The sequence below is a fragment of the Atractosteus spatula genome, chromosome 23 (genome assembly GCF_055471065.1).
Source record: "Atractosteus spatula isolate fAtrSpa1 chromosome 23, fAtrSpa1.hap1, whole genome shotgun sequence".
NCBI classification, from domain to species: domain Eukaryota; kingdom Metazoa; phylum Chordata; class Actinopteri; order Semionotiformes; family Lepisosteidae; genus Atractosteus; species Atractosteus spatula.
In genome coordinates, this window is record NC_142728.1 from 14470728 (window position 1) to 14491856 (window position 21129).

Consider the following 21129-nt stretch of genomic DNA (forward strand, 5'->3'; position numbering starts at 1 on the left):
GTCTCTTGAAGTGCACGGTGTCGGTGTCCGAGCGTCAGTTCTGAGAGTCTAAGCGCAATCAAAACGAAAGAGAAAACATCTTGCTTGTTATTTATGTAGGGAAGTCAAGCAAAGGGAACACCTTTGTAAGTTTCGCATTACCTCTTTTGGATCGCACTTATTTTTTTTCCGTGTTCCGATCCTTGATCTGAAAGACTTGTCTGGCGCAGAAACTAATCGATAATCTTAGCCGCTTCTGTAAATCCCCAAATTGGTAAGAGCATTGCAGACATTATTTGGCACAGTGGTTACGAGAACAATTTCCATAAGCCAACATGCACGCCCCTGTTTCTAAATCTATGTGCTCTTCATTTGGGAATTAACAAAAGCGCTCGGTCCATCTTAATTTGGTAACCCATGAGAGACAGCTTAATAAGTTCATTGTCATGGATGACTTCAGTTCTGCTACATGTTCCCATATGATGTGTGTTTTCGTGAATCCAGGTACATTGTAAGATGTGGTTACTGGTGATAGTTACCTGGTTCATTATTAGGTAATAGTACGGGTGAGATAACAGTTAAACATTAGTCCATTGTTGCATAGTGACATTAAAGATGCAGCAGATAAGTCTGGAAACCCAAGAGTGTATTGAAGCCTCTTACAATAATGTTAGTTAGTCAGCTGCAGCACTGGATTATCCATATTACTTCATCAATTCAGAGGTGGAGAAATAACATTTTAAGAAATAACTTTTAAGCTGTTTTGTGGTTAGGTTATGTGTTATGTTAACCAGGCTGTGGCTTAAAAGGCAAAGATTTATTACAGAGCTATAACCGCAAAGCACAAGTTCTTACAACTGCATTGGAACCCTGCCCTCTCTGCAGGAGGAAAGAGAAAAGATCTCTGCCTTTTTTTTTTTGGAGACTATACAAACAAGGGTGTATATACATGAACACACACACAGATTTCTGCCTTTTTAGAGTACGATCCAAGAACTGTTGAGCCCAAAACAGTTTTTTTTGTCCCTAAAGACAAACTGCATACACCACAAGGTCGGTCTTTTCCCCCTATTCATCTCTTTTAATTGCATTCTGTGCATTTTTGGGGAAATTAGATTACTTTTGGATAAGGGGCGGTAGTCATTATCAGCCAAGCACAAAAACAATGGCGGGATTATCTCTGTGCCACGCGGCCATTCAGGACGAGAGTCGGATTGATTCGACGCGCCAGCATGCAGTTTCGGAGTTGAATGCAGACCTCTCTCAAATCAACTGCCACTCCATTGCAGTCTCTGCCTTAACCATTTCTTGACCTTTAGCCTTTCCCTTGTAATGGAGGCCAGCGATGTCGTAGTGACGATCTGAGGCCTGCTGTAGGATTCCACCAGCCGGTCTCTACTCTGCAGAGTCTGGGGCACGTGAGCTTTTCCATATGCATAAATACTGTAAAGACCAAATAAGCTCCATTTTGCACGCTCCTTTCCATTTCTGTCACCTCTCACAAACGCTGCACACCCAGGGCCTCCAGTAAAGTAGATGACCCCTCCCATCCCTCCCATAAGCTCTTTGCCCTCCTACCATCTGGGAAAAGATATCCCAGTGTACGGGCCAGCTCCACCAGACTCTTAACAGCTTCTTCCTGCAGGCTGTCAGGCTCCTCAACACCCTGGAATCTCATTGCACCCACTCCAATTCCAGAAACTGGGTTTAAATCCCCCTCAGTGGGTTGTGTAGATTGTATTATGTATTTGCCTTGTAATTTGCACTATCTGCACTTTGCACTGTGTGTATCCTGTCTACAATGCCTGTGTCAGTGTCCTGTCTGCATCTGCACCGTGGACCAGGAGGAACGATGTTTCGGTCCGCTGTATACTTGTATATGGCTGGAATGACAAACAAACGTGAACATGAACTTAATAGGTTTGAGTGACAGCTGCCAGTTCCTCATTGAAGAACCTGAATGCTGCTATGTCTCTCCTAGCTTTGCTGTTCCAGAAAAGAGGAGTAGTGACCCTTTGATTGGTTTATTTTGGAGGGGGGGGGTTCCAGTCTTTTAAAACTGTGTGTGTGTGATTTCAGGGCTAAGCTGGCCTCTCTGTTTGGAATGGACCAGGCAGCCATTCGGGGGAATGAATCTTTCCAGTATACAGCCCCTAAACAGCCCAAGAAAGCTTCTGCTCATGCAGGTAAGAGGAAGAGGCTGAGCTCTCTCACGGGATAAACACTTCTTTAATCGACTCTCATCCCCTACATGCTGTAGGCTCTAAATGTTTCTCGACAACACATATACTGTGTGTGGAGAGAATGCTGGTCTCTGATTGGTCAGTCCAGCACTGGAACAGTGATGTCAAGGTGGCGTAACATCACCAATAACCTGTTGTGGCCCCTGCCTGCCAGCATACAAGTGTTACAGGTATCAATTTGCAGGGATGTTTTCCCTAAAACTGCGGTCTAGTTTAGATTTGTGTTTTCCATGTGCTTTCATCAGGATCTCCAATTTCCTTCCACTGCCCAGGTGATAATAATAATAATTCCTTACACTTATAGACCACTTTTGGACACTCTACTCAAAGCACTTTAAAGTAAAGGGGAATCCCACTACCGCCACCAATGATACTTCTGGAGGTTTGGGTACACTCAACCTGCTATCTCATTCCCATCCACCCCATCTGTGACTTTATCTCTGCACAAAGCACACTTTCTTTCGTGATTCCTTCATTAATCTACAGATCCACCTGTTTTATAGATTTATAAATGGGCATCAAGAAGCCTTGTTCTCGCCATTTGCAAAAGGCCCATCCATTATGGAAAAATGCCTCTGATTTGTAGCATGGAAAAACAATGTAATGGTGATATGTGCTTTTATTAAAATGATATTTTGTGCAAGGTTTACATTTTCTGTGGTGGTTACCAAATATTTCGCCTCTGGAGACAAATGCCACACCTAGACAGCCCTGTTCCTGAAATACTTTTGAAAGAGATCTTGTCGTTTTTTTTACTATCTGTCTTTTCAAGCATCCTGACTTCATTTCTGCCCCTTAAACTATTTTCCGGTTCTGTTTCGTTTTTGAAGGCCCGCCCTCTCAAAAGCCAGCCCCTCCCCCGGAAGCTCCTGCCGTCTTATTGGCTACTGCCGTGCTTGCCTTCCGCTAGTGAGTGCCAATCAAAACTGTGAAGGTCATGCTAAATTGCCATCTTTCTGTGCAATTGCTAGATAGGATCATTTAACCCAGGACAAGAAATGCTTGGCTTTTATAATGGCTTTATTACAATATTGTAAAATATTATTATAACAACTGTAGAATCTCAAAACACCTCAAAGACCTTCAAATGTCTTCTCTTGTGGTGGACATTAGATCTAGGAGAGCTCCAGGAGAAATGCAGTTCTCTTCAGATTAACCAATCGCCTGACTGCTACTTTAGCCTTATAAATCTGTAGACCATCTGTATAAATTGCTAATGTAAAGGCTGTTTTTCTCTGTTTGGCTAGATTTGCCTTGGGGGGGGTGCATTAGTAACTTTGCTTGGGACAGGTGTTGGTTTGCTCCCTAGCTGACCGGTCTGCTTCTCCGTCTGTCTGTGTGGGCAGTGTGAACGGGCAGTACGTGAAACAGGGGAAGCTGGGAGCTGCAGTCCTGGGAAATCACGCGAACCGAGAGGTAAGAGGAGTCTGCCGCCCTGGACGGCGTGTTCAGGACTGGCTCACTTCTTCAGCAACCAGGGTGTCCCAAACGCCCCGCTGAAGTTTGAGTTCAAGGAGTGAGCACCAGCGTTTGTGTAATGTTTGGAGCTGTTTAATAATTCTCTGCAACAGAGCTATCTGATTGTTTATCAGTATTATCAGAAGCAGAGTTTGATTGCAAAGCATGTGGAGGAGTTCACACTCCCTTACAGTTTAAACCTGGTTTAAGTGTTGTGTCAGTTGGTGACTAGCTGAGCAACAATGCCCTGGAATCTCTCGGTGAATGACCAGAGGAGATCTTTGAATTAATTAACAGCTATCAAAAGGGCTGTTGTCACTTGTAACCTTTCTCATCTTCTACCGCAGTCTGCTTCTTGTACTGTGTAAGGTGTGTTCTGTGTGGCCTGTGATGTCTGGTCTGCCCTTCGCTGAGTAAATGACTCGCATGACTCTCTCTCTCTCCCTGTGCTCCTGCAAGTATAAGATCCTGCTGTACGCCAGCCAGCAGAAACAAGTGACCTCGGCCAGGATCCATCCCGGTTTCACCCTCACGGTGAGAGTCGGGGTGTGAGGGAGTTCGTGTGTGCGTGTGTGTGTCCTGTTGAATGGGGGGGGGGGGGGGGGGGGTGTCCGTTACAGTAGCAGACCTATAGCTGCAGCCATGGGTTTATGGTTTAGGAATAGTCTTAAAACTAAGAAAAATAAGAATAAGAATGATAATTCCTTACACATATATATTTTCTGGACACTCCACTCAAAGTGCTTTACAGGTAATGGGGAATCCCACTACCAACACCAATGTGCAGCCCCCACCTGGATGATGTGCCAGTCCGCTCCCCACACACCAGCTCTCAGTGGGGAGGAGAGCAGAGTGATGGAGCCAGTTCAGAGATGGGGATTATTAGGAGGCCATGATTGGTAAAGGCCAATGGGAAATTTGGCCAGGACACCCCTACTCTTTTTGAGAAATGCCCTGGGATTGTTAATGACAAAAGAGAGTCAGGATCTTTGTTTTACATCTTATCTGAAGGGGCCTTTTTTACAGTGGAACGTCACCCTCATTATATTGGGACATTAGGACCCACACAGACCATTGGCCCCACTAACACCTCTTCCAGCAGCAACCATAGTTTTTCCCAGGAGGTCTCACATCCAGGTACCAGCCAGGCTCACACCTGCTGAGCTTCAGTGGGGCTGCCAGACATGAGTTATAGGGCGATGTAGGTGCTGGCAAAAGAGAAAAAATTGCCAGTTGGCAGGTTGCGTAGTCTAACACGAGGTGAAAAACAGTGAGGAGCAACATTGCACTGGAAATGTTCTGAAATATAAATCCTAGAGGGATTATGGGATCTCTGCTTAGTGAAAGGTTAACCAGGAAGAGGATATTAGCTGTTAGACACACTCTCATCTTGATGTGGTTGAAAATCAACAACAGTAGTACGACGCTGTACAAAGTCCAATGCTTTCCTCTCTTTCACAGGTGCATCCCGGTAATTATGGGTCTTTTTACGATGACCAGCGGCAGAACTGGTCTGTGATGTTTGAGTCGGAGAAGGCAGCGATGGACTTCTGTAAGGAGGTGAGAGATGGGGAAAGGAGAGAGAGGCAGGACGTAGGGGCGAAAGAGAGATGGAGAATGGTAGGAAAGGAAGGAAAGAGGTGAGGAGAGGAAGTGCAAGGTCAGTCTGAAGACGCAGTCTGAAGTTGACGCTGCCAGCGGTATCTGAGCTCCGTTTCTCTCTGTAGGTGTGTGTGGCTAAGGGAAACAGCGCCCCCTCTCTGGATTCTGTGGTGATACAGGACCTGGTGCTAGGGGAGGGGCAGGCCGTGGAGACGGGGGACTCTCTGGAAGTGGCGTACACAGGCTGGCTGCTGCAGAACCACGCCATCGGGCAGGTATGACCAACACGGAGACGCGCAGAAAGTGCCACACAAAACAGTCGTGCTGTGGGTTCCTGAAAGCCCTCTTTAAGGCTCGACACTGAGATGAATAACATAATCTGCGTCTTAGATGGTTCTGTTGAAAAGTGGCATCTTTCACAGCTCTGTTTACCTGTGGGGACTCTTAAATTAGCACAACGAAAGCTTCCTGGACAGCCTTTTCAGCACACCAAGCGGTGGTGAATTTGAGTGTGCTGCATGAGTGCGGTGAGGGCTAAAGTGCGCTGACTGGTCCCTGTGCCCCTATAGGTGTTCGACTCCAACGTGAACAAGGACAAGCTGCTGCGTCTGAAGCTGGGGGCTGGAAAGGTCATCAAGGTGAGAGAGAGTGATACTCTGGCCCTTGGGGTTGGTCATCAAGGTTAGAGTGAGTGATACTCTGGCCCTTGGGGTTGGTCATCAAGGTGAGAGAGAGTGATACTCCTGGCCCTTGGGGTTGGTCATCAAGGTGAGAGAGAGTGATACTCCTGGCCCTTGGGGAGGTCATCAAGGTGAGAGAGAGTGATACTCTGGCCCTTGGGGTTGGTCATCAAGGTGAGAGAGAGTGATACTCCTGGCCCTTGGAAAGGCCATCAAGGTGGGAGAGAGTGATACTCCAGGCCTTGATGAGTCTCCATCACTCCTTGAGGTCTAAAATGATGAAGTTCTAGTTCTTAAAAAGCCCGATTAAGAGATGATTGGCGAGATAAGCGCAGACTGGCTCCGGTTAACTCGGAAGCTCTGCCTGGGCGCTGTGATTAGTAATTGTGTGCTGTCATGTGGAGAAAAGGGATAAAAGATTGTAACTCTTCAGCTGTATTGGAATAAACAGCCTAGATATCAAGACTGCCTCTTAGTTTTCCGCATTTAAAACCTTCTGAAAGTGGATGAGGGAACCTCACTCTGCTTCCCCTGTCTCATCCCCTCTTTTTCTCCTGCCCTCTGTCCGGATGCTGTCTGCCCCAGGGCTGGGAAGAAGGAATGGTTGGGATGAAGAAGGGAGGACGCCGTCTTCTGTGTGTGCCGCCCAGCCTGGCGTACGGTGCCCAGGGCATCCCGAGCAGGATTCCTGCGGACAGCACCCTCGTCTTTGAGACCGAGATCCGCAGGGTAGGGCCAGGACTCTTTCGGTACCAGTGTCTAATTACGAGTGGAAGCACTTGAGTCAGTTTGAACTGCAATAACTAGGCCCTCCTGTACAGTACCTGCCCAGCTGAGATAAACAATGCCTGAAAATAATATAATAATAATTCTTTGCACTTATATAGTGCTTTTCTGGACACTCCACTCAAAGCGCTTTACAGGTCATGGGGAATCCCACTACTAACACCAATGTGCAGCCCCACCTGGATGACGCGACAGCAGCCAGAGTGCGCCAGAACGCTCACCACACACCAGCTCTCAGTGGGGAGGAGAGCAGAGTGATGCAGCCAGTTCAGAGATGGAGATTATTAGGAGGCCATGATTGTTAAAGGCCAGGGGGAAATTTGGCCAGGACGCCGGGGTAACACCTCTACTCTTTTCAAAAGACACCCTGGGATTTTTAATGACCACAGAGAGTCTGGACCTCGGTTTTACGTCTCATCCGAAGGACGGTGCCTTTTTACAGTATAGTGTTCCTGTCACTATACTGGGGCAGTAGGACCCACACAGACTGCAGGGTGAGTGCCCCCTACTGGCCCCACTGACACCTCTTCCAGCAGCAACCTTTTTCCCAAGAGGTCTCCATCCAGGTACTGGCCAGGCTCACACCTGCTGATCTTCAGTGGGGCTGCCAGCTGTGAGTTGCAGGTTGGTGTGGCCGCTGGCTTGAGACAAGAAAATAATGTTTGATTGAGACAGCTCCCTGGTTCCAATGAGTTAGACTCTTGGGCTCCATTGCTCTATCCTGCCGGGAGAGGCTGATGCCCTGCACTCTGGCTTGAGTCTGGGGCTGCAAGTGTGCAGTGTTGGTCAGGGCTCAGCTGTCAGTGAACCTGGTCAGTACCTGGATGGGAGACCTCCTGGGAAAAACTAAGGTTGCTGCTGGAAGAGGTGTTAGTGGGACCAGCAGGGGGCACTCACCCTGCGGTCCATGTGGGTCCTAATGCCCCAGTATAGTGACGGGGACACTATACTGTAAACAGGCACCGTCCTTCGGATGAGACGTAAAACCGAGGTCCTGACTCTCTGTGGTTATTAAAAATCCCAGGGTGTTTCTCGAAAAGAGTAGGGGTGTAACCCCGGCGTCCTGGCCAAATTTCCCATAGGCCCTTACCAATCATGGCCTCCTAATAATCCCCATCTATGAATTGGCTTCATTACTCTGCTCTCCTCCCCACTGAGAGCTAGTGTGTGGTGAGCGTTCTGGCACACTATGGCTGCCGTCACATCATCCAGGTGGGGGCTGCACATTGGTGGTGGTGGAGGGGATCCCCATTACCTGTAAAGCGCTTTGAGTGGAGTGTCCAGAAAAGCGCTAGATAAGTGTAAGCAATTAATAATGATAATAATATTATAACAGGAGGGTTGTGGGTGGGGCAGTCCTGCTGTACCCTTGAGCAAGTTAGTCCACTCAGATTGGGTTGTTTACCTGCTGAGCTTCAGTGGGCAGCCAGTGGGGAGTTGCAGGGTGATGGGGCTGCAGGCTGTGGAAGTTCTGGAACGTTATGGAAGTTCCAAGCAGATTCGTTTTTATTATTTTTATCAGCGAAATGGAAATCTGTTGGGTTGTTATTTTTCCCTCCGGTGTGACGACTTTCGGATTGCGTTTTGTCGCAGGTGAAGTTCGCGAAGGACGCCGGGACTGACCGGCTCGGTGCTGGGTCCCGGGACTCGGCGGCCCCTTCGCCCGCCCCCAGCGTGGATAGCCTGGGCTCCGAAACCCACCTGCAGCCCCTCGCCTCAACCCCGCCCAAGCCTGGGTAGGAGACAGCTTCTGCTCACCTGTGCTGTCTGGTTAAAAACTCCGCATGTATAGATATTTGATCTCTTTTTAGGCTTTTTGAGCTGTACATTTCTTGTACAAATTGTGCCAAAGAAGTACAAAGGAAGATAGATTTCCGTTATTTTCAATTATTGTTAATGACATAAAATAACAAAAATGCAATATTTCACACCAGGGGTTGGTCTCTGTTACTGACCTTGCGGCTCCTAAAAACCTAAAACTGCCAGAATTGCTTTACTGTGTATTTTGATCTGTTAAATAATTCCTGTGCATTGGAATAAGTTAGACACATCCGGGACCATGTTATTAATGGCCTGCGTGAGTCTGAAGCTTTTTCATCTTGGTTGTGCGGTATCTATCACAAGGCTGTAAGCGGAGCGGGGGCTCTGTGGCTGGGAGGTTGCCGGTTCAAATCCCGCAGCCGGCAGAGGAATCCTACTCCGTTGGGCCCCTGAGCAAGGCCCTTAACCCCAGCTGCTCCAGGGGCGCCGTATAAATGGCTGACCCTGCGCTCTGACCCCCAGCTTCTCTCTCCCTGTCTGTGTGTCTCATGGAGAGCAAGCTGGGGTCTGCGAAAAAAGAAATTCCTAATGCAAGAAATTGTATAGGGCTGGTAAAGTGATCTTATCTCATCTCTTCGGCGTGTGCTGAAATGCACTGCAGGGATCTTGAGGGTGTGGTGCGTAACCATGGCTACCTTTCAGTGCCTGTAGACAAGGGATCCCAGAATCCATCAGTTTGTTTTCTGTTTTGAGGGATGAACAGTTCTACACCATGGTGGGAGTATGGAATAAAGTACCCAGCCATGTTGTTTAAAAAAAAACGATACCCTGACTTCTTTCAAGAAATGGTCGGATGAGATCCTCCAGTCCAGTGAGCTCCTCCTACCCAAAAGAGTTAGACAGGCCAAAGGACCTTCTCACGTTTGTAACCTGTCCTCACGTTCTTAAAATGTGAAAATTGAAATTGTTATGGTAAAAATTCCATTTTTTTTTTAGATTCTGTGGTCTCAAGTTTGGGGGGGGGGGGCTCCTGTGCTAGATTACAGACACGTTCATTTCCCTTTTCAGTTTTCGCCTCCAACGACGCCCCCTCTGTCTTCCTCTCTCTTCTTGCAGAGATCTGCCGCTGCGCGCCAAGTCCAACTCCCTCAGCGAACAGCTGACGGTGAGAGTCTTCCCCCCTGCGTCCCGTTTCCTCCCAGGCTGGGGGAAATCTGGGAACTGGCTCGCCGCCGCCGCCCCCTGTGTCAGGATTCCTGCCACCGTCTCCTAAAACCCCTCCAGAGCCAGACCTGGAACTCCCCCAAGCAGGAAACGCTGGTTCAGAGGTCTTGCCCGATCGGTTCTAGAGTTTCGATAGCCATAAATAACTGCAGGTTATTCCTGGTTTGTCATGTCTGAAAGGGACTTGCAGTCCAGTGGGTCTGCGTTTTACGCGAGTTTAAAATGCGCGTTTTTGTTGTAAAATAACGCCCTGTACCCTTAAGTATATTTTTGTTTAAATTATGCAGCGCGAGTCAAAATAACGTGCGCCGCTTGGTTACGCTGTTGGCGAGCGAGTGTCATGTTGGAAATGCTGGTCCACAGTGATGCTGTGGTTGAAAATTTATATCTCTCTCACATTTTCTCTCTCTCTCTCTCAAATTCCCTCTACAGTAAACATAACTGATGCTTTCTACTATTTTATGTATTTTTATGTATACATGTCTGTGTGAACTGTGTTTTTGTTTTGTACGTGTTACAAGTTGATGTACTGAAGGTATTTAGTCGATGGCACGTCCCATCATTCTCCTCTGTAGGGTGTAAGTAGGGTCAAGCTTGCGCGCACGGAACGCAACTATAGCATTTGCCATTATTTTAAATAGGAAAACGTAGTTGAAATTACCCTAAATTTACAATACCCTCGCGTAAATTGGGGAACCCTCTGTACTTTCTGGCCCAATACAAGGTATCTGGTGGGGCGTGATGCTTCTGGTGAGGTACGGTGCAGCAGACAGTGCTGCCCTCTACGGTCTTGCTGTGCCTGGAGTTCCTCAGTGCTCAACGTCAGTGTTGTCTTTGTGTTAACCCCCACTCAAACTGTGTCCCCCCACCAACACCGGCCCGCAGAACCCAGACGCCACCAAGGCCAAGCTGATCTCCCGCATGGCGAAGATGGGCCAGCCGATGCTACCCTTCCTCACGGGGGCAGTGTCCTCCCAGCCAGACTCCAGCGACTCGGAGATGGAGGTAAAGGCTTTTTTTGGGGGGGGGGGTTGGTTAGAGTGCGGGTGGGTGATTTCAAAACCCAAAGCAGCAGCAACAGCAGCAGCTTCTGTTCTAACAACTAACTGATCAGAGATGCCAACAAAAGTCTCTGCCAGTCCTGCCACGTTTATGTGGCTATGTGTAAGTGTGCTGAGAGGTTAGACGCTTCTAGAGTTGCAGATGTGTTTCTTTAACTGACAATAGTGTCTTAACCACAACTTGTGGATTAATGTGGATTCCGTAAACATTAAAAGAGGCATGAGCTGTCAAATAGCGTTTATTACTTAATAAACCGGTGGATTAGTGTTTCAAGCACGTTGCTATCGGCTAAGTCTGCAGCTGCTCATGCCAGTTTCAGTGGGATTGTGTGTGTACTCCCCTGACTGGAACTGTAGTCTGAGAGGTGCACTCGTTTTAATGCCTATGGCTGTACATAACCATCATCATCATCATCATCATCCTTGTGTTTGAAGGACCCCAGTATGTCTCGCGTGAAAGAGCACCCCAGTACCGCTGCCCCACAGCCTGTAGCAATGGCAGCTGGACCTCCAGCCTCTGTGCAAGGTGAGCTGGCTCCTGGCCTCCCTCCCACCATCGCACGCCTGCCCCGCCCCCCTGCCGCCACCATCGCACGCCTGCCCCGCCCCCCTGCCACCACCATCGCACGCCTGCCCCGCCCCTGTCTCCTCCCCTGTTGTCCTCCTCTGCACTCATGTTTCACTGATTCTGAACTTTTCTTTCTCTCATAAAAGATTAAACCACCTAACTCCAGTGAATCCAATTACACTTGTGAATGCTAAAAATCTCATCTTAGAGCATCAGAGGGTACTCTGTTTTTCAGGGAAATGATCAGCAATCAGGAAACACTTTATAGCCCGTGTTCTGATTTCCTGTATTTGATTTCTCTTTGGTTATAAATCGATTTAAGAACAGCCACTTAACATGAAGCGTTGCCACACATAAACGATCATAAACATACGATTCACCTTTCCTCCAACAAAGAAGTAATCGCCACGCTCTGCTCGGTCTCCCTCACAGTGTCTCCACATCCTCTTCCTGGAGTTCCAGCATCCTCTGCTGCCCTGCTGCCCATCTCCATGACGACAGCACATCCTCAACCGGTCATGCCAGGCTCCGCCCATGCCTTCCAGGTGCACCGTTATGGAGAAAAAAAAAGGCATTATAAAGAAAGGAGGACAAATGTGACCTTTTTGCTGTAGAAGGATGACTCTTCCACCCTTATCTCATGTTCTGTCTTTTTTCCTGCAGTCATACCCCTATGCCCAGTCATCTGTGAGCCCCTCCCAGCTGCAGGCTGTGTACCCAGCTCAGACTGTGCCCTATCAAGGTAGGACACTTGGCATGCTGCACCCCTGCACAGACCATGTAGAAGGTCCTGCATTCCGAAAAAAACAAATGCCCAGACCAGTTATTCCAAATACACACATAGCGGTAATATAGCTGCACAATTTATATACACTTTAGATATGATACAGGTGAGAATAATAATAATAACACATGAAAATGTACTCAGACATCCTTGTGCTTTATCATTCATTTACATGGATCCACCTTGCATACCTGAGCAAACATTTGTAAGGCCTGCAGCAATTAGAATGGCGAAAGGGAATAGATCAGAAGGGCTACAATAGAAGAGACTCATAGGTGACCTTTAGCGGCGGCGTCTCTGCAGCCCCTGGTGACATCACTTCTTTCCTGATGACGGAGGCCCGGCAGTACAACACCGAAATCCGTCTGGCCGTGGGGAAGGTGGCGGACAAGGTAGACCAGCTGGCATCTAAGGTCAGTGTGGGGTCGTGCACTTCTTAATCCTGTGCGTGGGGTTGGGGGGGGGGAGGATGGGGTTTTGTCAGTACCTTTCTACCAAGATGGGCACTTGTTTGACCTTTGACCTTTGACCCTCGTCGCCCGGCAGGTGGATGACATGCAGAAGCAGGGGGGCGTGTCCCTTGGGCTCTCGTCTATGTCCATGGAAACTGCCATGATTATGCACAACATCCAGAGGATCATCCAGGTGAGCTCCCTCGCGATATCAGTGTGCCAATTAAAAGCATCTGCTTAACACACAGAGACTTTTTGAAAGCAGTTTCCACTCTGTTCCAAAGCTGCAGTGAGCTCTCTGCATCGTGAATCAGTCTCAGTTACAGCCTTTTCCTTCTCTTCTGGCATACTAAAAGTGAGAAATAAGAGAAGGCCAATCACCCTACCTCGTTTAGTTCCTAGTCGCTCAGTGTCCTAACAATCATACTGTCCCTTTGGTAAAGGGTCCCACTGGCTCCGTGTCAGTCAGATGGCTGGTGGGTTGGGTCTCCTGCTCCTGCCCTCTCTGAGCCCAGACCTTTCTTCAACTCTCTCTCCTGGTGTCCCCTGCAGGAGAACGAGTGTCTGAAAAAAGAGGTGTTTGAGAAGAGTGCCCGCATCGAAGAGCAGAACAGGAAAATCGGGGAGCTCCTCAACCAAAACCAGAGGTCAGACAGACGTGCTGACATGGCTGCACAATGTCATCAGCGCTTGCCTCTTCAAGCAGTTACAAATGCACTTTGTCTCTACATAAGATCACTTTATCAGCCCTATACAATTTCTTGTATTGGGAACCTGTCTTTTCACATACCCCAACTTGCTCTCCATGAGACACACAGGCAGGGAGAGAGAAGCTTGGGGTCAGAGCGCAGGGACAGCCATTTTAAAGGCGCCCCTGGAGCAGTTGGGGTTAAAGACCTTACTTAGGGGCCCAACGGAGTAGGATTCCTCTGCCGGCTGCAGGATACGAACCAGCAACCTTCCGGCCACAAGCGCAGATCCTGAGCCATAGGGCCACCGCACCGCCACCTATGTGGTGTACCCTGGTATTTACTGATTCCTAGGTAGGGCTGTACTTGTTTCTGCATGTTCTCGTCATCTCTAGTGCCGGCATGCCCTTCTGCAGGCCTTGTTGGCGTTTGCCTGCTGTCCTCTCGGTGTAACCTGTATCCTGTTGGCCCCATGCAACTCCCTGGCCTCTCTCTCGCTCGCTCACAGGTACGTGGAGCAGAGTAACCTGCTGATGGAGCAGAGGAACGACTCTCTGAAAAACACCAGCGAGCAGAACCAGGCCCGGGTGCTCCAGGCCGAGCAGGACAAGGTACCAGTGCTGGATCCCGCACAGACTCGGTGCTCTGCACAGCACTCATAAGCACTCAGCACTCCCGTTGAATGAGGGCTGCGTTCAGTCTTAAAGATGGGAATGGAGTTAAGCATTGAGATCATCTTTGGTGATTTTTTTTTTTAGTGGTCTGGGTAAGGTTTTCGATTGAATTAGGGAAATTCTTAGAATTGGTGGTGAGTTTAAAGATGGGGCTTAATATTAAGACAACATTTGGTATTCGGCTGTTTTTTATAAATAAGCTTGGGTGAAGGGTCAGGATAAGCTCCGAGATGGGATTTGACTTATAGGTTAGCACTGAAACACATGAGTTGTTGCTTTTTGTCTCTGGAGACGCGGGGCTTCCTGTAATGACTTCTTTGCTCTCGCGATTCGTGAAGTTGATAACCCCTGCTGTTCCTCTGGGCTCTAGTGATGATTAACCAGCCTGTTTGATTGCTCTGTGGGCTTCTATTACTGTCTGCTCTTTCTTCCCAGCATGCACTGCCACAGGAGCTTGGGTGGGACCAGGTGAGCCTCCTTTGCTTCCTTTCCTCCCCTCTCCTCCTCTCATGCCCCCCGAGTCTCACTTGCTCCCACTTCACCATGCTTCTGCTTCCTCATTCATTTCCTCTTCCTGCCTTTGATTACATTGTGCAGTGCCTTGTCCCCCTGCGTGTGGTTTGGAGTTTCTCAGTCTGCCCCGCCAGCTCCCTGCCCATCTCCCTGCCAATGGCGCGAAGGGGTCTCAGCTTCTCTCTCCCTCTCCTAGGTGCGGGTGACAGAGGAGCTGTCAGCCGCCACGGCGCGGGTGTCCCAGCTGCAGCTGGAGGTGACCTCCCACCAGCAGAGGGATATGGAGCTACGCAGCCAGCTGAGCGCCGCCCTGCAGGATGCAGAGAAGTACAGCGCCCAGATCAGCACACTACAGGCACAGCTGGCAGGTACGGCGGAGTTCAGTGCCTCCATTCAGAGCCTCCATTCAGAGCCACTAAGGCCCATCGTACCTAGTCTGACCCCACTGCAGGGTTAAATCAGCCATTTAATTCATAGGGAATTCCCAAAGCGGTGATCTTGCAGGAACAACAGTGCGGTCAACGAAAGCATGACGACCACAGTCACTTCAATTTGTCACCATTCTCAAACTGTTTTTGTGAGCTGTGCTCTGGCTTTATAAGATAAGAAATAGATCACTTTATTGGCCATATACAATTTCTTGCATTAGGAATTCGTCTTTTCACAAACCCCAGCTTGCTCTCCATGAGACACACAGACAGGGAGAGAGAAGCTGGGGGTCAGAGCGCAGGGTCAGCCATTTATATGGCACCCCTGGAGCACCCCAACGGAGTAGGATTCCTCTGCCGGCTGTGGGATACGAACCGGCAACTCTCCAGCCACAGGCGCAGATCCTGAGCCACAGAGCCACCGCACCGCCACCGAGAGTGGTGTACTCTGGTATTTACTGATTCCTAGGTAGGGCTGTACTTGTGGTGCCGGTGACTGAGATACTTGTTCCTGCATGTTCTCGCCATCTCTAGTGCCGCCACGCCCTTCTGCAGGCCTTGTTGGCGTTTGCCTGCTGTCCTCTCGGTGTAACCTGTATCCTGTTGGCCCCACGCACCCCCCTGGCTTGTTAACGTGTCAGCTCGTCTAAAATCCTTTTCCCCGAGCTTTTGTGCTCCGGTGTCAGGAGCTGCATTCCGGTTAAACAAACGGGCCAGCATCGCTCAACGTGACCTGGTAGTACGCAGAAGCCTTGTTAGCGCCATCGCTGGTTTAGCGCTGAACGGGTCTTCTGCGACCTGTCCGTCTCGGGAGGGCGGAAGACGGCCAGGGCAGTGACCGCGAGCTCCTGCTTTGCCCCCCCCCCGCAGAGCTGGGGGAGACTAGCGCGCGCGCTCAGGCGCAGTACCGCGCGGAGAAACAGCGACGCAAGGACCTGGAGGTCCGAGCCGCCAACCAGGAGGAGGAGCTGCAGGACCTGCGGGCCGAGAAGGAGGGGCTGGACAGGGTGAGTTGGCTGTCTCGCAGACGTTTGTGTTTCTACACAGTGGGCACTTTCGTCCGAAGCAGCTTAACTGGTATTACAGGTTGGTTGAAGTACCTTGCTCAAGGGTACAACAGCGCTGTCTTACATCGCATTCGAACCCCCAACCGGTTACGAGTCCAGAACCCTAACCTCTGCTGTCCTGCAGTCTCCTCTGCAGAGACCCTCTGTCCTCCACACCCCTGTCACTACACGGGTGATAACCTCTCATTAACTCACGTCCTCCATTCCTTCAATTATCTCTGATCGGCTGGATTAAAATCCCAACACCAATAAACCAGTTTGGGTACTTTAGGATTTGTAAGAAGATTGTATTCAGTTTATTTAAAAAAAAATCTGTTTTGCATGCCCTGATTTATGCAAGGTATGATAAGCATCCCGTAGACCTCTTTTGAATGAACATTGAAATGTGACCTAGAAAGACACAAGTGAAAAAGCCGTAGAAGTGCTTAGGAAGTTGAGAACAGGACGCATATCTTTGTACAACAGGAGGTGGTAATAATTCCTTAGCCTCTTCTGGACACCCCACTGACAGTGCTTTACATGTAATGGGGGATCCCACTACCGCCACCAGTGTGCAGCCCCATCTGGGTGATGCGCCAGTCCGCTCTCCACACACCAGCTCTCAGTGGGGAGGAGAGCAGAGGGATGAAGCCAGTTCAGAGATGGGGATTATTAGGAGGCCATGATTGGTAAAGGTCAGGGAAAAATTTGGGCAGGATGACGGGGTAACATCCCGACTCTTTTTTAGAAACTCCCTGGGATTTTTAATGACCAAGGCAGGACCTTGGTTTTACATTTCATCTGAAGGACGGTGCCTTTTTACAGTATAGCATCTCCATCACTATACTGGGGCATTAGGACTCACACAGACCGCAGGGTGAGCGCCCCCTACTGGCCCCACTAACACCTCTTCCAACAGCAGCCCTAGCTTTCCCAGGAGGTCTCCCATCCGGGTACTGGCCAGGGTGATATTGCTGCTGGCGGAGGAGGTGGGAGTGTGGAACGAGTTCCACAGCCACGTCGTAGAAGCCGATACTCTGTGGCTTCTTTCAAGAAACCACGGGATGAGATCCTGGGATGAGGATTCCAAACTTCCAGACAGTAGATCAGGAGGGCTGAACGCCTCCTCTCCGTTTGTTACTGTCCTGAAGCCTGGAGTGTTGCTCCCACGCCAGGGTCTCTGCCCGCGTGCTCGTGCCCCAGTGTGTGAGGGCTGACCGCGTGTCCCTGCCCTCAGGCGCTGGCGGACAGGAAGAGGAAGTGGGCAGAGGAGAGGCGGCGGCAGGAGGAAGAGCTGGAGGAGGCGCGGCGCTCCAACCAGCAGGAGCTGGACTACCTGCGGGCCCAACTGAGACGGGCCAGAACCAGCACCGACCAGGCCACTGCGGAGCAGGTACAGCTCTGCAGGGGGAGGGAGGGAGGGAGAGACAAGGTGGAATACAGAGGGAAAGGACATTTGGAGAGGGAAGTATAGTGATCTCTGCTGTTTCCAAAACAAATTGGTAAACGGGGGGAATGATGTCTGTATAATGCGAAACTCGCGTTGGCTTGTACGCGATTTCATCCCCGACAGGTTCACGTCTTGCGTCGCGGAGTAACGCGGCGGTCCGCGGTGGGATACACGGGATGCTCAGTTGTCCCAGGGGCTGTGGCTTGGAAGTGCTAATCGGGGAGGTGCTCCTCAATTTTCGCGCTGTTTTCTCGAACGCATCTGCACTGCCAGAAATATGAGCGGACAAGGTGACAGGAATGTGTCTAAGAAGCGTGCTGGGGATAAAATGTCAGGTGGCGAACATCACTTCCTAAATTTACTGTAGTATTTCTTTATGATGAATTGAACATGTATCTAAACTGTGCTAACATTTTGATTAGGATAATGATTAAATTTGGTGAAGCTCGGGTTAGGCATGCGGTTAGGTTTGGAGCGGTCTGCTGCCCCTGACCCTGTTTTTCCCATAAGCCCTCTTGTTTTTATGGCACGGTTGTGCGTAACGTGAGGTTTAACAGGAACGCGTCTGTCGCGTTATAGCAGAGGCGCCTGTATTGCCTAGAGGGGATAGGGAGTGCAGCCCGCAGAGAGGGAGAGAGGGTGCCTCCTGTACAGCGATACAGTGTAAAGACAGGAGGGTAGAACCGATGGGGGGGGGGGGGTACGGCACCAAGCAGGAGCAGCCCAGAGGCTCACCAGGCCAGCCCCCAACGCAGGTGGGAAGGAGTCACTGCACCGTCTCGGCAAGGACTTGCACCAGGAACTAGCAGGGCGCCTGCCTGTGTTTAGATGGCCCAGCTGCAGACGGACCTGGAGGCCGAGTGGCAGGCCAAGTGCGATCGCCAGCTGGCCGCGGCCAGGGAGCAGCACGGGCGCCAGCTGGCGGAGCTGACGGAGCAGAGGGACGGCCTGGAACAGAAACTGGCCCAGCTGCAGGACAAGGTGAGCGACCGCGGGCGGGCAGGCAGACTTGTCGCTAGCGCCCGGGGCGGAAGGATGATTTTATTCGTACCGGGACAAAAACAATATGCAGAAATGCAGCAGTCTGAAGGGCTGAATGGATTTAAGCGAATATTTGAAACCTGAGTTGCAATCTTGTTGCCCTAGCTGTCCGCACTCAAGCAGGCCCGAGACTCAGGGGAGCAGCAGCTGCTGAAGCAGCAGGAGACGGGAGAGGAGCTGCAGGCCCTGAGAGATGAGGTAGGGCACGCCCACTGTCTCCAGGGGGAGGGGCAGGGGACCGCTAAGACCTGGGTCTAATACTTCCTGTGCGAGCTCCTGTCTCATCACTCTCTCAGTACTCCGGCTGAGACCTGCGTCTAACACTTCCTGTCCGACCCTCTCTCTCCTCGCTCTCCCAGTACTCTGGCTGAGACCTGCGTCTAACACTTCCTGTCCCACCCTCTCTCTCCTCTCTCTGCCAGTACTCCGGCTGAGACCTGCGTCTAACACTTCCTGTCCCACCCTCTCTCTCTCCTCGCTCTCCCAGTACTCCGGCTGAGACCTGCGTCTAACACTTCTTGTCCGACCCTCTCTCTCCTCGCTCTCCCAGTACTCCGGCTGAGACCTGCATCTAACACTTCCTGTCCCACCCTCTCTCTCCTCTCTCTGCCAGTACTCCCGCTGAGACCTGCGTCTAACACTTCCTGTCCGACCCTCTCTCTCCTCTCTCTCCCAGTACTCCAGCTGAGACCTGCGTCTAACACTTCCTGTCCCACCCTCTCTCTCCTCTCTCTCCCGGTACTCCGGCTGAGACCTGCGTCTAACACTTCCTGTCCGACCCTCTCTCTCCTCGCTCTCCCAGTACTCCGGCTGAGACCTGCGTCTAACACTTCCTGTCCCACCCTCTCTCTCCTCTCTCTGCCAGTACTCCGGCTGAGACCTGCGTCTAACACTTCCTGTCCCACCCTTTCTCTCTCCTCGCTCTCCCAGTACTCCGGCTGAGACCTGCGTCTAACACTTCTTGTCCGACCCTCTCTCTCCTCGCTCTCCCAGTACTCCGGCTGAGACCTGCGTCTAACACTTCCTGTCCCACCCTCTCTCTCCTCTCTCTGCCAGTACTCCCGCTGAGACCTGCGTCTAACACTTCCTGTCCGACCCTCTCTCTCCTCTCTCTCCCAGTACTCCGGCTGAGACCTGCGTTTAACACTTCCTGTCCCACCCTCTCTCTCCTCGCTCTCCCAGTACTCCGGCTGAGACCTGCGTCTAACACTTCCTGTCCCACCCTCTCTCTCCTCTCTCTGCCAGTACTCCGGCTGAGACCTGCGTCTAACACTTCCTGTCCGACCCTCTCTCTCCTCTCTCTCCCAGTACTCCGGCTGAGACCTGCGTCTAACACTTCCTGTCCCACCCTCTCTCTCCTCTCTCTCCCAGTACTTCGGCTGAGACCTGCATCTAACACTTCTTATCCGACCCTCTCTCTCCTCTCTCTCCCAGTACTCCGGCTGAGACCTGCGTCTAACACTTCCTGTCCCACCCTCTCTCTCCTCTCTCTGCCAGTACTCCGGCTGAGACCTGCGTCTAACACTTCCTGTCCCACCCTCTCTCTCCTCGCTCTCCCAGTACTCCGGCTGAGACCTGCGTCTAACACTTCCTGTCCGACCCGCTCTCTCCTCTCTCTCAGTACTCCGGCTGAGACCTGCGTCTAACACTTCCTGTCCGACCCGCTCTCTCCTCTCTCCCAGTACTCCGGCTGAGACCTGCGTCTAACACTTCTTATCCGACCCTCTCTCTCCTCTCTCTCCCAGTACTCCGGCTGAGACCTGCGTCTAACACTTCTTATCCGACCCTCTCTCTCCTCTCTCTCCCAGTACTCCGGTTGAGTCCTGCGTCTAACACTTCTTATCCGACCCTCTCTCTCCTCGCTCTCCCAGTACTCCGGCTGAGACCTGCGTCTAACACTTCCTGTCCGACCCTCTCTCTCCTCTCTCTCCCAGTACTCCCGCTGAGACCTGCGTCTAACACTTCTTATCCGACCCGCTCTCTCCTCTCTCTCAGTACTCCGGCTGAGACCTGCGTCTAACACTTCCTGTCCGACCCGCTCTCTCCTCTCTCCCAGTACTCCGGCTGAGACCTGCGTCTAACACTTCCTGTCCGACCCGCTCTCTCCTCTCTCCCAGTACTCCGGCTGAGACCTGCGTCTAACACTTCTTATCCGACCCTCTCTCTCCTCTCTCTCCCAGTACTCCGGCTGAGACCTGCGTCTAACACTTCCTGTCCGACCCTCTCTCTCCTCTCTCTCCCAGTACTCCAGCTTGCAGGAGAGCACCGTGGCGATGAGGCAGCGGCTGGAGGCCCGCGTGGCCAGCCTGGAGAAGAAGCTGGTGGAACAGACCCAGCTGGACACCGCTGGGGAGGTGAGGGGACCGGACGGGCCTGTGTTACTCTTGACCTTCGCGAATTCACTCAGTCGCGGTTCAGTCTGGCCGAGTCTGGGGTCTTGACAAAAGAAGAGCAGAGCTGGATGAAACTGAGCCAAAGGCTCTAATTTAAAGGAAATATTGAATTGAATTAACCTGTATTGCCCCTCAAGAGCTCCTAAACATAAGGTTTAAAACAATAATACAGTACAACAACAGTACAAGTTAGTCTTAACCGCAACTTTTAAATTTGCTGCACAATAGACTAGGATCATGAGACAAATCTAGTGAGTGGATGGGCTTCTCCCTGCTCCCTGCCTCCACATCTCCGCT

General features: G+C 50.8%; 1 protein-coding gene across 1 annotated transcript in view; it reads left to right on the forward strand.

The window, feature by feature from the left end:
* Positions 1–21129, forward strand: part of fkbp15b (FKBP prolyl isomerase family member 15b) — a 31211-nt gene that overhangs the window by 4852 nt on the left and 5230 nt on the right. Inside the window, exons 2-25 of the mRNA XM_088940672.1 lie at positions 2059–2165; positions 3053–3131; positions 3569–3638; positions 4140–4214; positions 5142–5240; positions 5408–5557; positions 5852–5920; positions 6548–6691; positions 8342–8484; positions 9626–9674; positions 10619–10738; positions 11230–11320; positions 11795–11907; positions 12026–12104; positions 12450–12559; positions 12693–12791; positions 13151–13245; positions 13796–13898; positions 14671–14842; positions 15773–15909; positions 17186–17341; positions 18227–18379; positions 18545–18637; positions 20683–20793. Coding sequence (XP_088796798.1) covers positions 2059–2165; positions 3053–3131; positions 3569–3638; positions 4140–4214; positions 5142–5240; positions 5408–5557; positions 5852–5920; positions 6548–6691; positions 8342–8484; positions 9626–9674; positions 10619–10738; positions 11230–11320; positions 11795–11907; positions 12026–12104; positions 12450–12559; positions 12693–12791; positions 13151–13245; positions 13796–13898; positions 14671–14842; positions 15773–15909; positions 17186–17341; positions 18227–18379; positions 18545–18637; positions 20683–20793 — 2617 coding nt within the window. The remainder of the gene's footprint in view (positions 1–2058; positions 2166–3052; positions 3132–3568; positions 3639–4139; positions 4215–5141; positions 5241–5407; positions 5558–5851; positions 5921–6547; positions 6692–8341; positions 8485–9625; positions 9675–10618; positions 10739–11229; positions 11321–11794; positions 11908–12025; positions 12105–12449; positions 12560–12692; positions 12792–13150; positions 13246–13795; positions 13899–14670; positions 14843–15772; positions 15910–17185; positions 17342–18226; positions 18380–18544; positions 18638–20682; positions 20794–21129) is intronic.